The following is a 14613-nucleotide window of genomic DNA, read 5'->3' as shown; positions in this document are numbered from 1 at the left end:
ACTGTATTTAGACAGAGTGCATGACAACACACAATGACTGAGACTGGAAGAAAGGTGATTAATGGTGAGGAAACCACATACGAGAGGCGCTCTCGTCAAAATAGAGAATTAAAAGGAAGAAAATTACGACTTTCCGGATGCAATCCGCGCAGTTTGGAGTAAAATTCTCAGGGAATTCCCATAAAACTATTATTATGATTATTTAATGCGCTCGTTGGAGTATGTGATGGGTGGCGAAAGGAAGGGGCGAAGGGATGCTAGGCTCTCGGTGGCCCGGGAGGTTTAACCGAGATAGGGGGATTAATAAAAAAAAAAAATACAATGAAAACAACAGAACGAGCGAGGGATGGAGAGATGGGTATTTGTGTGCCAAGGGAGTATGGGGTGGGGTGGGGGGTATGAATGCATGAGAGAGGGAGGGTGGTGTTGGTTTTTCTGTGTCACTGAAAGAGAAAGCCAGTGAGGATGGGGGAGGGTTGCTGGATGGAGAAGCACAGGAGGGAGGGATGGAGAGAAAGAGACTGCACAAGCATTCATATATGTGTAGTGTGCGTGAGGAAAGAGAAAATGATGTTATGCATGCAAGACTTCCTTGCTCACATCTCAGACAGGCCTGCTGCCGTAACACTCGCATGCAAAAAAAATACATGTATTAAAGACGTCATTTAGTTTGATTTAATCTCACAGGTCTCAAGACATTCCCGTGGCTAAACGTACAGCTGTCCAGAGTTGTTTGTTTGATGCTGAATAATTGAGAGCTTGTGCCATAGCTGAAATACGTGGTAAATTACTTATTTATATCCAGTCCATTTTCAAAAAAAATTACACACACGCCCTCACATTCGGTTCAAGAAGTGAACCAAAAATACTGCCTCGCACCGAGTCACTTAGCAACATCTTGCAATGAATGACTGAACAAGAAGTGAAGAAATTACCAGGTACATTTGAGGTGAACGCTACGGGTCTTTACCTGAGAGAGGGCGAGCAAATACACACAACCCTAAAGTAAGAGGAGGCCAAACATTTACAAATTAAACTAACTTGATACTATATGAAAAAAAATAATAATCTAATTTCAAAGCTTTGGCCATTTGCTTCCATACTGAAATATGACTACTGTATATCCAAGATGACTGAATATATTTGTAAAGAAGACTTCCATTGTCGCAAACGCTTGTATTATTTGAGTTTATTTGAGCCATTGATTGGGAAACCTGTGCGTCTACACATCAGGGATTGGAAATGAATTTTAAGAGTTCATGATAATTATTTTTAATTTAAATATATAATAAAATATTTGACGTAGTAATTAACCATCAAGTCTGGGTTAAAACGTTACATAACCAGGCACTTTTAAACATTGGGAAGACGCTCAACACATACAACCTGATAGAAACCGTCCTCCGTCTTAGTATGACCGTTCACACAAAGATAGAGTTTGTTTACTTCTAGCTTGCCGAAGTTGATATCTTTGGCCAGCTTAACAGTCCCTATGCCTTCAAACATCTTCTCTGTCATGGACTCCTGCGGTTTGGCCAGGGTGAGGTGGTACGTTGGGCATCGGGAATGCCGGTGAAGCCAGCCCTTCTCCTTGAAGACCTCTTGGAGGGGAGCGTTCAGGTTCTGGATGTCTGACAGGGGTTGTGGGGCCACATGGAGAACAGTCCCATTAAAGTGTCTTAGTTTGTGGGTGAAAGACACGGAAATAGGGGCTTTGTGGGAGTTTCTGATTTGGGTGCGCAGGAGCTCCGCAGCAGCGCTGACTTCCTCTGGGCCCTTCAGGACAAGTAAGGAAAGGGTGACGTGTAAAGTTGCAGGGTCCACCCACAGCGGCTCAGACTGAGGAAGCTGAGAGAGAACCTTCTTCTGAATGCGCTGGAAGGCCTGGAGAGCAGCGGGAGAGTCCACACGGAAGCAGATGAAGTGGGTGGCTTTGCGTGGAGGAGGACGGTTGGATCGAGGTTCTTTTGGTAAGGATGATACTAGCTCTGTTTCTGCACTCCTCTCTCCGTCCCAGCTGTCCTTCCATTCTTCCACTCTTTCAGTCTGTTCCTCTTTTGGAGCGATGGATAACTTCTCTGCCAACTGATTCAAATCTGCTGATGTGTTTTGGTCTTCTTCTGTAGATTTTTTTGGCAAAAGTAAAAAATCATCTTCAGCATTTTTGGTAAATGAGTGATCTACAGCGTCTCCCAGCTCTTGTTTGTTTGTTGTAATTGCGGCTGCACCATCATCCTTTTCTTCAGAAAATTCAGTCGCTTGCTCTTGGTCATCTGATGTGTTGGTGGTCTCTTCGTGTTGTTTGGCGTCAGATAAATTGTCTTAGAATGAAGGAATTACAATATATTAAAATTAAGATAAATAGTATTATCATTGTAGGAATTAATACTGTAAAATTATTATACAAAATAATGTTATTTAATATTGAATTATATATATATAGGTACAATATTGACATTTTTAATTAAATATACAATGAATTTTTTTTAAAACAACTCTAATCAAAATTCATTAGCATATATGTTTTGGGACATAAAGTCTTAATATATTTTTAAAGGAAAAGGCTTCATTAAAAAGCAAATTAAAAACTGAAATTATTAAACACAGAATAACATGTGGCGTAAACTAGATTTTAAATGTCTGCCATTTTCTTTATTGTGGACACTCTACCAATTTTCAATACATAATCTGTTTTCCAGCCAAAATCACACCGTCACTCACCTTGTTGCTCATTCGCCCCATCAAAAGGAGGCAAAATAGTCTGCCCCGTTGAACCGAACACCCTGTCAGTGCGACTGTCCCTATCCCACACCCGCTGGCCTTTGTAGCTGAAGTACTGTATTCTATGACGAGGGAGAGCCAGCTCCTCAGAGAAGTCACAGTCACAAACCTAATGAGGAACAGTGTTAATGACTGTTCAAGATATACCGTAATGAAGCATATTTGTGCTGATGTAACACACCTGAGTGTCCCAAGAGAAGTCAGAGAACGGGCGTTCCAGCACCCCGAGGAAACGGTCCAGGTGACCCACTATAAAGTCAGCTGGGTTTACTGAGGAGTCCCATATAATTCTGGAGATGACATCGTCAGCTGTACGCATGCGTGGCTTCTTCTTACACCCTGAGACAGAAAGGCATGCATTTGTAAACCTGAAGTATGAATTTGCATCTGTGTTTTATTACTTCTATAAACACACCTTCCTTCTCATTCCTCACGTGCTGCTTTTCTGCTTTGCTGCTTTTGTTTTTTGGGTTCTTGCTCTGCTTTTCTGGGACGTCTGTATCATCTTCTTCTGAGCGTGTGGTTTGAGGGACGTCGAACACACTGTGAAGTCAGGAAAGAGCAATGCATTATTTATCCACTAAGCTTCAATGAACATTCCCGAGATCTAACAAATTTCAAATCTTGTACAGCAACTACAAGACACTGTGCCAACTGCAGTTGTAATGAAAAAACAAAAATAACCAGATAATAAATCATGAGGTTAGTTCGACAGTTGAGTCTCTACCATCCAGAGTGACTGACAGACCTGTGAGACAGTCGACATCTGTCTCCAAAATGACATCTGCCCAAGAGGAAGTGCTGACAAATGTTTTGGCTAGTTTCTCGTTTCATCTCATCTGCCACGAAGAGAAAGAGAGGAAAAAGTTATATGCTGAACGGATAATACTGATAATGCGAGACAAAGTTAATTTATAACTACCGGGACAATGAATGTTAAGGTAGACGTGATGTAGTGCAGTGTGAAAATGTAAATGACGCTATTCGAAACACGCAGGTTTACGATGGACAAAATAAAAGTCTGAGGTAAACGCCCGTGTCAGCACAGCGTGTTTCAACACATGTCTTTAACCCACCACCCACACATTTAACCCACCCACCTGTTGTGGTATAACAAACAAACCTATACCTATAACAATCAAAATTTGGGGTAGATAGGATTTTAAAAAGTTAATTCATTAATACTAGAGCACATTATTACTACAGACTTTTATAGTGTTACAAAGGGTTCCTATGTTCAGCATTTATTCTATACATTAAAGAATCCTGAAAAATAAAAATGTATCACGGTGTTGGAAACTCAAAAGTGAAGATTTTTAGGAGCATTTTAGGAGAACATTTAGGAGACAGTGCTTAGAAATGGAGACAAAGCACCCGGGTGATGACCTTAAAACATGCAAATGAAGCATTCAGGTGTAGCAACCTTCCCCTATTATACCAATCCTAATCCAATCAGCATATTACTCAAATACTGGAGCAGAGGCACAGAGAGCCATTACAAACAAAAGGTGAGAGTCTGTTCTAGCTCATCTGACTTACAATAAGAGAACAGGGACTGTCAGGAACCTCTTGCTCCAAACTTTATTTAACAGAGCTGTTCATCAGATGTCACCATCTTTACTATAAATGCGAAATACAATGTATTTTACTTTAGTTTTTTCATGTGATTGTGTGCAAGGACAAAGGATCAGCGGATCTACGACAGATTCTAAAATTTGTAATCCCACAAGATATATTAATATATCCTACAGATACACTAAACAGCACAAAATTGAAAATTTGATTTCTGAAGACACACGTCACGTGAAGACTATTAATGATGCTGAAAATTTGGCTATACCATTACAGATATTTAATTATTATATGCTTTTCACAATACCTTTGCTCAAATAATTGCAACATTGGTGAGCATAAGAGACCTCCTTCCAAAAAAACGGCAAACTTTTAAACGGTAGTGTATATGTAATCTGTGCGAAGGGATCCCTTCTCCGAAATGCAGGCGCATATTACATCCTAAATCTCCCCATGTAACAACAAACGACAATTCGGTAGCCTCAACACAGCACAAAAGTCCCCTTTAGAAAGCTTTCGGACCAGGAGGTTTTAACTGAAAATAGCACAATAATGGCTTGTAAGTGCCCTTACAAGGACTAGTGGTGTGGAAGCAGGCCTCTCTTTGTGACATTCATATTCTCTACTCTGCACTTACAGTAAGCCTACAGCAATTTTGTACAAAATGAACCCATACTTGGCTAGAAATTATGGATAATTGTATAAAAAGGCTTTTCACTGCCACCTTCGGGTCATTTGCATTATAGCCTCCACCTCTACAGTGTTTGTTAAAGGAGGCGACCAAAAAGTTTCAGCAAATTAGATTAGAACTTTGTAAAATTCGGTTCATTTTAAGTGAAGTATTTCAAACTACTTAAAATGACGAAAACGATTTAATAGAAGAATAACCTTTAGAATAAAAAAAAAATTAAAAACAAGATATATATATATATATATATATATATATATATATATATATATATATATATATATATATATATATATATATATATAACAAATACAGCTTTTTTTGCATTTATTACGCATTTATTACATTGTTTAAGTTTAAATAAATGTCGTATATGTCCTACCTTTGTGGATTTGTCTCTCTGAATCAGAAGTCAGGTCTCCCTCAGTTCTCGTTTCTTCACATGCCATATTTGACAGCTTCAACAGAGCTTCATTGAAACAAACAAGTTACATTTAGTGTCATTTTAGAAAGCAACCTAAGCATAATAATTTTTGCTATAAATTACTATACTGTAGTCGGTAAGACAAAAACTGCTTCGGCATAACAGGAGAAATCACGAACCAGCCTACCTCAAGTCACAATGAATTTGATAACTAGCCTCGAAGTCGACCGGTTAGTGTTAATGTTAGCATATACAAGATGACATCATCTGGTACAAATGACTCATAGTTATCCTACAAACTGCGCGATTGATTGATTAACAAATACATTACACACACACGACTAATGAAACAATCAAAGTCAAAAGTAACCCTTTGAACATACTATTTGTACTGGATGTAACATGTACTTAACAATTTATAACATAAGTGTTTATTATTTCCAAACGTACTTGCTGTGCAACTAGGGTAATGTTCAGAAAGGCCACTTCCGGGTGTTACGTCTCGGGGTTGTAGTGGGTATTGTAGTTTTCGGCCAAGGCATCGTCCAAATCCTACTCATTTCCGCGAACCGGTTCTTTCAAACAGATCTGTTCAACATCTTCACGTGGTCCTTTACGTGTGAGCACATTGCAAGCTCCAACTACCAGTGAAAGGGGTGAGCTGTTTCGTTATGATTCGTGAGCGATTCATTCAGACCGGTTCATTTGAATCAACAAAAAAGATTCGATATTACAAAAGATTCAATCGTGGATCAAGGAGACCAGAAAAGCATTTAGCGAATTACGGAAGGGCCTAAATTAATTAAATCAATCGAAACAGCGAACATATGCACGGTGCCACCCTGTAACTACAACAGAAAAACATATTAATGGATTATTTGGGCGGTATCGTTTGGTGTGAGAGACAAGAGCAGCTGTGTGAGTCACGCACACGTTGTTGTGATCTAAGCGCGTGACTTCCCCATCACATGACACATAAGAAAGACTGGAAAGGATGGACTTAACAATGTAAACAAATTAAAAACAATAATTACCGTCGTGTTTCAGCGACGATTTAGTAAACCACATCGGTGAGGATAGTGTACTATTTATGCTGAATGGAAATAAACTACATCGTCGGCAACATTGACAACCATGCAGAACCTGTAGACAGTTGATATTGTCAATACTCCATTGCAATGTCTTGTTCTTGTTAGTTTACTGGTACCAGTCGGCGCTATAGCTCTACCCAGCTGAAAAAGGTAAGGATGTTGTTTTTTTCTTTATCTAATTCTTTAAATTGAATTTAAAAGCATTTAATTTTTAGGCAACAATTTCGCCAGTTAATTAATCGCAGGACATTATTAATATATTGTCTACATTTTGTATTACGTTGAAACGTTATGTTGAAATGTGTAAATGCATTATGCAATAAAAATGTATATTTGTCTACATACATATTTGTATATATATTTACATATACGGGTACAAAAATTTGAATATTGTGGACAAACTAATTTTATTTTCCATTTTGTAAGCAAACTTTCATATATATGAAAGCATTTAAAAAGTTTTTGTTTCAGTTTTGATGATTAGAGCTTACAGCTCATAAAAGCCAAAATCCAGTATTGCAAAATAGTAGAATATTTCCTAAAGTCAAATCAAATTAAAAAGTATTTGCAAAGCAAGAAAATTCAAGTTCTTCAAAGTATGTTTACTGAAGCACTAAATACTTGGTTGGGGGTCTTGAGGACTGGCATGGAAGCGATCGGTCTGCTACAGATTCCACATGGGTTTCAGGTCATGTCGGCTGACCAATCAAGCACAGTGATATCATGCATGGGCAGTGAAGCAGTTAGAAGTGGTTTTGTCACTGTGGGCAGGCGCTAAGTTCCTGTTGGAAAAGGAAATCAGCATCTTCATAAAGGCTTTTTAGCATATAGGAGCATAAAGTGCTCCAAAATAACCTGATAGAAGGCTGCATTGACTTGATGAAACACAATGGACAAACACCAGCCGATGTCAAAGCACCCCAAACCTTCACTGACTTCAGAAACCTCACACTGGACTCCGAGCAGCTTGGGTTCTGTGTTTCTTCGGTCTTCCTCCAGACTCAAGACCTTGATTTCCAAATCTAAAAAGGATAAAAGAGTAACATTCCAGATATTTTTCTTCTTAGCTGTTTATCACAATATTATACTAATACTAAATGTATTATTAAAGTGTAATAAAATGTGTACTATAATAATCTTACATATTGGCTTTCTTTCATGTAGTCTGAATAAAGTAACATTTAGTGCCTGTTCTCATTTATAAACCATTTCTTAAAGTCACCCTCATTCTTTTGAAATGTAAAATAATAACAATTGCTTATTCTCATATGACCTTTAATTCCCTCTAGATGAATGCTTTAGTTGCCCTTTGCCACTTCTGTGAACTCCATGGCCCGCGCACGCTATTCTGTACAGAGGCCGTCCACCCTCCATCCCCGTCCCCTCCGCAGCCTGGTTCAGCTATTCCTGGGGACAGGGACCGAGAGGCGGACCGAGAGGGCGAAGGGCTCACCATGAGAGCCAACAGCTCTGCGACGCAGAGAGCTGACATGTGTGAAGTAAGTGAGAATGCAACTTTTAAACCAGAAGAAGTCTGGTTTGTCTAATGTCTAATATCTATCTTTCCCTGTACAGGGTTGCCGGTCCCTACCTGCGTCTCACCCAGGCTTCGTGAGTGTGGACAGTGAGACAGGAATCCGCTATCTGAGCCACCAACACCCTCGCCAGCCACAGCTCTTCAGCGTCGTGCGACAAGCATGTGTGCGCAGCCTGAGCTGTGAGGTGTGTATACATTTATGTATACTTAATTAAAGGGGTCATATTGTGCCATTGTACGTTTCCTTTCTCTTTGGAGTATTACGAGCTGTCAGTGCATAAATCAGATCAAGTCTAAAGTCTCAAAACCAAAGAGGTATTCTTTAGAAAAGTTGTGACTTGTCCACGCCCCTCTAAAATGGCTCATTGAAATGTCCCCCCTTTCCTATGTCACAGAGTGGGTTTATTTTCCAACGCAAATGTTCACGCAAAGAAAAGGCGGAGCTATTATTCTCGCTGCAGTGTTGCTGCGGGCGCCGTGTTTAGAAGCGGCTGCGTGTCATTGTGGAAGTGAAACTACTTTCTTTGTGCTTCCAAAAGAGGACACAACTAGAAATCAGGAATTACATTGTATTTACAACACTGTTCCTGAACAGTTCAACAAAAATATTTAAGTGTGTTTGGCGCATTAATAGAGGCCTGGAGAGCAATCTATGCTGGCTGTGCACAGAGACTATAAAGTGGAGCAATTCTAACTGTGCAAGGACAGTCTGGTGCTTCTTATTCATAACTTTTGAGTAAGTTATGTTATCTAATTAAAAGACCCTCCTGCTTTCTTTTTAAACAACAAATGCCTCTTTTGTAATGGTTTTGATTGTTTTTGTGTCGTAGCGCCGAGACATGGCATCAAGTTATTGTAAGGGGAGTAACATTTCCATCAGACGCTTGAGGTATTCGGCCAATCGCTATGCACTGAATAGCTGGCCAATTAGAGAACACCGTGCTTTGTTAGAACAATGAGCTTTGTACAGTTCAACCTGTTTTAGTAGGCGGAGTTTAGAGGAGAAACAATAAGTACAGTATGTGGAAAATAATGTGTTTTTGGCACCTTAAAATGCATAAGCACATTGCATTACACCAAATATACAAAATTATGTTCTTTTTAGCAAAATTATATGACCCCTTTAAAAATCATGCATCTGTGTGATAAATGTGTATTATCTGCTCTTGCAGGTTTGTCCTGGTCGAGAGGGGCCCATCTTCTTTGGAGACGAACAGCACGGTTTCGTTTTCTCTCATACGTTTTTCATCAAAGACAGCCTGGCACGGGGCTTCCAGCGCTGGTACAGCATTGTCGTGGTAGCCATGGACAGAATCTACCTCATCAACTCCTGGCCATTCTTGTTGCGCCACCTACGACTGACCATTCAGAGTCTACAGAACACAGCACTCAAGGTAGCGCTGGACTGCAGCACCACTTTAGGACAGAGATCGAGAGAGTACATCTTGGAGTGATGAGTTCCTCGTAGTGTGGAAAATACAACGGTTTGGCCTGTTTGTTGCCTTGCAGGTGTTTGACAGTGAGCAGTGTGTGTGTCCTCAGAGGGCTGTGCGTATGAACAGCGCCTTCTCTCCGGCAGTGTTCCCTCAGCGCAGCGGAAATGCAGCCCGCTCCCTCACATCCCTAACCCAGCACCCCAACCTGTGGGCTAGTCTGCACTCCTCATTCAGCTGGTATGTAAAACACAGTAAAAAGAGGCATTGATCATTTTTGACTTTATAACCCATATTCTATAACTGCGACTTAATTGTGACATTATATCTCAAAATGTGATTTTATAATGTGCATTATAATGTAATGTTATTGTTATTTATTCTAAACTCATTCTGTAACTTTATTTCAGAATTGCAATTTTATATCCCACAGTGGAGACTCATAATACAACTGTGTGCTTATTTCTCATAAATGTATCTTTGTTTCTCATATTATGTGACTTCACATCTCAACTGCAACTGTATTTATCAAATTGTGACTATTTCTTACAAATGAGATTTACATTTTAAAATTACAAATTGTATTTTTTAATTGCAAACATCATATTTAGTGCTGTCATAAGATTAGTGGTTGTTTTTGTAATATAAATGTTTGTACTGTGTATATTTATGTATAAATATACACACATGCATGTTAAATATACACAGCACCACACATATATTATGTTAACAAAAATGGTGCGCAATTAATTGTTTTGAATGCGATTTGACAGCACTTTTCTTTTCAAACATAAGCTCAAACACACATACAGTATTGACCTATGTTTTTTAAAAAAATCATGTTACTTCCTATTACTTTGTTATCTTCATTTTAGGTTGCTGAAAGCTTGTGGCAGTCGATTGACGGAGAAGCTTTTAGAGGGGGCGCCCACAGAAGACACGCTTGTTCTCATTGAAAGACAAACTGGTAAAGTGAATGCACAGAGTATACTAATTTATTACTGTATAAAATATTAACATTTTGCTGTGTAAAAAAAAAAAAACAACAGCACACAGCCTTTTTCTGCCACAGGAAATCTAAGCATCTAATTTCTGCAACAAAATAAACCGATTCTTTTTGTCATGAGATACAATTGATTCCATAGCAACATTTTAATTAGTGTGTCTGCTAACAAATTGATTTTTCAAATGTTAAACCAGTTATCTGACCCACATTTTCCTTTTCCAAATGTTCTGCTTCTGACACTAACAGACAAACAGCTCTCCAGTGAATTTTCAGCTTTATTCATTATTTATAAACGGAATGCTAAAAATGTATAGGCTAAAAAAATGTTGTTCAAACCAACGCTATCTATAATTCTTACACAGAGCAAGAGGAAGAGATGAGCGTCTGGGATGGTGCTGAAGGGGGCGGGTCTAACCCACAGCCCAGCCAATCAGAGAGTGTGCAAGCTAAAGATTTTCAGTTTGATGACGGAAGACAAGAGGACGTTCTTGGGCCAAAGTTCAAATCACTGAGACATTTAAGACAGGTAATGTTAATGTTAATGTAAATGTTAAAGGCATTTGATTTAGTTTAAAAATATGTTAAAAATAAGACTTAATCTTTATCTGATTAATGACAGGTCCTGGGTGCCAGTGATTTCCGACAGCTGGCATGGCATGTACTCATGGGAAATCAAGTCATTTGGAGAGGTGCAGACCCATGTCTTATCCAGTCAGCTTTCAGTGTGCTGAAGGTCAGATGACAATACAACATTATTATCATACTTTTCAAGTGCAGAAGAACATCATATACAGATGTTATAAGCTGTCAGTCAGACTTCAGAATAATTGTATTAAGCTTGTAAATAAATGTGTTGGCAAAAACAAAAATGTTTCATAGATAAAGTATTCACTAAAAAGTAAAAAAAAAGTATTTTAATTTAAAAATAAATTTTTTAATTAAACAAAATTACGCATGTATTTTTTAGTAATATAATATAACCTAATACATTTTAATGGATAAACGGAAACAAGATCCATCTCGAGTGCAGAGCTGCATTTTAGAAGAATTTAGGAGAAAAAAGGTTATTTCAGTTTATTTTTAATGATGCAAAAAAATAGTAATAATAATGAATTATTACGTGTCTAATCTTATGACTGGTAGTGTACGTTTTAGGTAGCTGCCAAAAGTCCTGACCTTCATTTCTGTCTGTTTCACAGGCTTTGCTTCCAGTCGGCTGTGTCCGAGCAGTTCAGTACAGTCCTCACTACGAGGAAGCGTATCGATGCAACTTCCTTGGCCTTAGCCCAGATGTACCAATCCCAGCCCACGTTAGCTCTTCAGGTATCTTTTTATTTCACTGCAAATCCTCTTTTGTGCATTTTGGCTTCACAGAGCTAGATCATTTTCTTATTTAACTTTCAGAAAGCATATGTCTGCATCACATTAATAAGGAATTCCTGAGATCCAAGCCTGGAGGGATTTGAACCAATTAACCTATTGTCTCCTGATCTCATCCTTTTTTGCGCCGCTTCGGTTCAGACATATACAAACATTAACGCTCAATCAGTCACACTTAGAAACGACAGCAGTGCTCTCATGATCATTATTCAGCAAATTCAAGCGAACATATTGTTTTTATAACACGTTGAAACAAACACACATAGATTTAACAGAGGCCTCAAAGTGTTTTGGGGTGTTCTTTGTCAGAATGTGATTTACATCTCATTTCACAACTTCTGTGAGACTGTTTTCTCTCTAAACAGTGTTGTTTCATAACTCAGCGTCTGGTTCATCTCAAGGTTCAACACTCATTGTGTATGTACATAGTCTAACTCCTCACCCTAACTTTCTCTCTTTCTCAATCTTGTCTTCCAGAGTTTTCTGTGCTGGTGGATGTACTTAATGTTGAGCGTGGTTGCGTAAATCCTGTCACGGATGATGACATTCTCTCACTATATCAGTTCAACATTAGCAGTGCAAACACACAAGCAACAGATAAAGGTAACACATGGAAAAAAAACCTCAGTGGTACAGACTTGTGCTTCACACACTATTTATTTTAATTTGTACATAGTGAATTATTCTTTAATGTGCCTTTTTCGTGGTTTTTCTTTCTCTCAGGTCCAACTCTGTTGAATAAGATTGAAGTGGCTCTTTCTAATGAGAATTTGTCGGTGGAGGTGGTCTCTCTCTGCTTGCTTTGCCTGAAAGAGGAGTGGATGAAGTAAATTTGCATTTTTGTCTTTAGACTAGAAAATCTTTAAAATAGAGTTCTTTTTTAGCATTATGCATGGCTTTACTGTCACTTTTGATCAATTTAATGCATCCTTATTAGTATAATATTAATTAATGTTAATATACTTTTTTTACAAATATTTTTGAATGTAATTAAATAAAAACTATGCTTAATATAAGTACTTTTACATTGTTTCTACAGCATCTTTCAGAAATAGGACCCAAAACTCTTACACATTAAGTAATTTTAATTTGAAGTAATTTTAACTGAAATAATATGTTGTTCTGTTTTTTATACAATTATGAACGGTTTTATTTTCTATTCCTATTTATTGACGTTAGCCTTTTTTTTAAAAGACTGTTACAAATGTGTTATACTAGGAACGCTGATAAATAATACATTTTTGGTAACAAAAATAATTTAAACTAAAATGTATTATTATTCAAACATAGTTTGTACTACAAAGAGTAGAATATAAATGTGAAGGTTTGTGCCAAAATTATGTAATTTAATTTGATTTCAGGATATCTAAGGATGCACAGATCATGCCATTATATTTATTTAAGTCCGTTTCTAAGTCATGCAGCAGACATAAAGTTTAATATTTTGCCGTTTCCCGTAATTCTTCTTTTTCTTCCTTAATCTCCCCAATTTCCTCTAAGACCCTATTTCCTTTTGCCTGTTTATTGTTTCTGTGCTTCCTCTAATCACACTGTCTTCTTGTTCCTTCTGTTACAGCAAAGTAAAAGTGTTGTTTAAGTTCTCCAAGGTGGACGGCAGAGGTAAAGAGGACACTCAAAAGGTTTTAGCTCTGCTGGGGGCCACGGGGCCCGGGGAAGAGGACAATGTGCGTCTTCTTAAGTTTTGGATGACAGGACTCAGCAAGCTCTACAAGAGCCATCTAATGACAGCAGTCAGAGGTGGAGAGAGAACTCTGAGCCAGTGAGAGAGAGAGAGAGAGAAAGGGGACAATGGACTCATTGCTAGAGTTAGATGAAAGGAATGTGTGTGTGTGTGTGTGTGTGTGTGTGTGTGTGTGTGTGTGTGTGAATGTGTCTGTGTGTCAATTTACGGGAAAAGGGGGCCAGGCCTGAGAATGTGTTTTTCTGCGTGGTACAGAGAGAAAGTAAAAGCCATCATTGATATAGGAGCCTCAAAAACGTTTACTTACACATGTGCTTTTAAATGGAATGTAGTTTTACCGTCATGCATAGACATGTCCATTTTCTATCTTTTCGCTATGTGTCTAATGGAGCACATGGTCCACTGACTTTGTGGGAACTAGGCAGAGTATCAGTTGACATGATACTGTTTGAGGCTTGTCTATTGTAATTCATCATAATTATTTTCCATTTGACTTGTCTGAGAGAGAACTTGTATTTTATGAGCAATTTAATTTATCCTTATTTGATCACTTTGATTAAATAAATGGCTCTCACTTTAATCTTACACATGCTAAATAAAGACTATGTGTTGCTCGTAAACCAAAGTAATTAAGTACTATCATTTATTACTGCAATGTGGTTATACCAGATACTGACCCCTATCAGCATCATATGGTAGGGTAGAAATAGCTTTTGAGGGATATGCCTGTAATTGTTGCCATGAAAGAGTTTCTGGATTATGTAGAAATCCCCTCAATCCCATTATAGTTTTTACAGCTTGTTTCAATGTACTACTGGACTTAAAGTCATGCAATAAACACTGTGCAAACATGCAAGTCCATTCCAAGCAGCTATTACGTAAGGACGTTCTTGTGTTTCAAGGTGGTATGGGTGCTACTGAAAGGATCAGGTTATACTAGGGCAATTCCTCCTGTCATGAGACCTATAATTTTTGGACTATGTTGTGCATGTCAACTTT

At 38.2% G+C, this 14613-nt stretch overlaps 2 protein-coding genes across 3 annotated transcripts; one reads left to right on the top strand and one right to left on the bottom strand.

Annotated features, from left to right (window-relative positions):
- Positions 1-1174: 1174 nt before the first annotated feature.
- On the bottom strand, positions 1175-6069 carry leng9 (leukocyte receptor cluster (LRC) member 9). Of its 2 annotated transcripts, none has more exons than XM_043261895.1 (7): positions 5916-6069; positions 5424-5510; positions 3530-3620; positions 3197-3324; positions 2963-3120; positions 2722-2890; positions 1175-2321 (listed from the first exon to the last, which is right to left on the bottom strand). In XM_043261895.1, the coding sequence occupies exons 2-7, from the start codon at positions 5488-5490 to the stop codon at positions 1354-1356; spliced, it is 1581 nt and encodes a 526-aa protein (XP_043117830.1). In that variant the 5' UTR covers positions 5491-5510; positions 5916-6069; the 3' UTR covers positions 1175-1353. The 2 variants fall into 2 exon arrangements, with proteins under 2 accessions (XP_043117830.1, XP_043117832.1); XM_043261897.1 differs by lacking the exon at positions 5916-6069 and adding an exon at positions 5653-5811.
- Positions 6070-6429: 360 nt separating this feature from the next.
- flcn (folliculin) lies at positions 6430-14484 on the top strand. The gene is made up of 12 exons (XM_043261894.1): positions 6430-6706; positions 7846-8055; positions 8132-8278; positions 9266-9487; positions 9603-9766; positions 10402-10493; positions 10895-11058; positions 11152-11265; positions 11732-11855; positions 12390-12515; positions 12636-12738; positions 13489-14484. Exons 2-12 carry the CDS (start codon positions 7846-7848, stop codon positions 13694-13696), a joined length of 1674 nt encoding a protein of 557 aa, XP_043117829.1. The 5' UTR covers positions 6430-6706; the 3' UTR covers positions 13697-14484.
- Positions 14485-14613: the final 129 nt, after the last annotated feature.

Source organism: Puntigrus tetrazona, chromosome 16 (assembly GCF_018831695.1).
Source record: "Puntigrus tetrazona isolate hp1 chromosome 16, ASM1883169v1, whole genome shotgun sequence".
NCBI lineage: Eukaryota > Metazoa > Chordata > Actinopteri > Cypriniformes > Cyprinidae > Puntigrus > Puntigrus tetrazona.
Note: the sequence above shows the minus strand (reverse complement) of the source record. Positions and strands in the feature narration are given on the sequence as shown.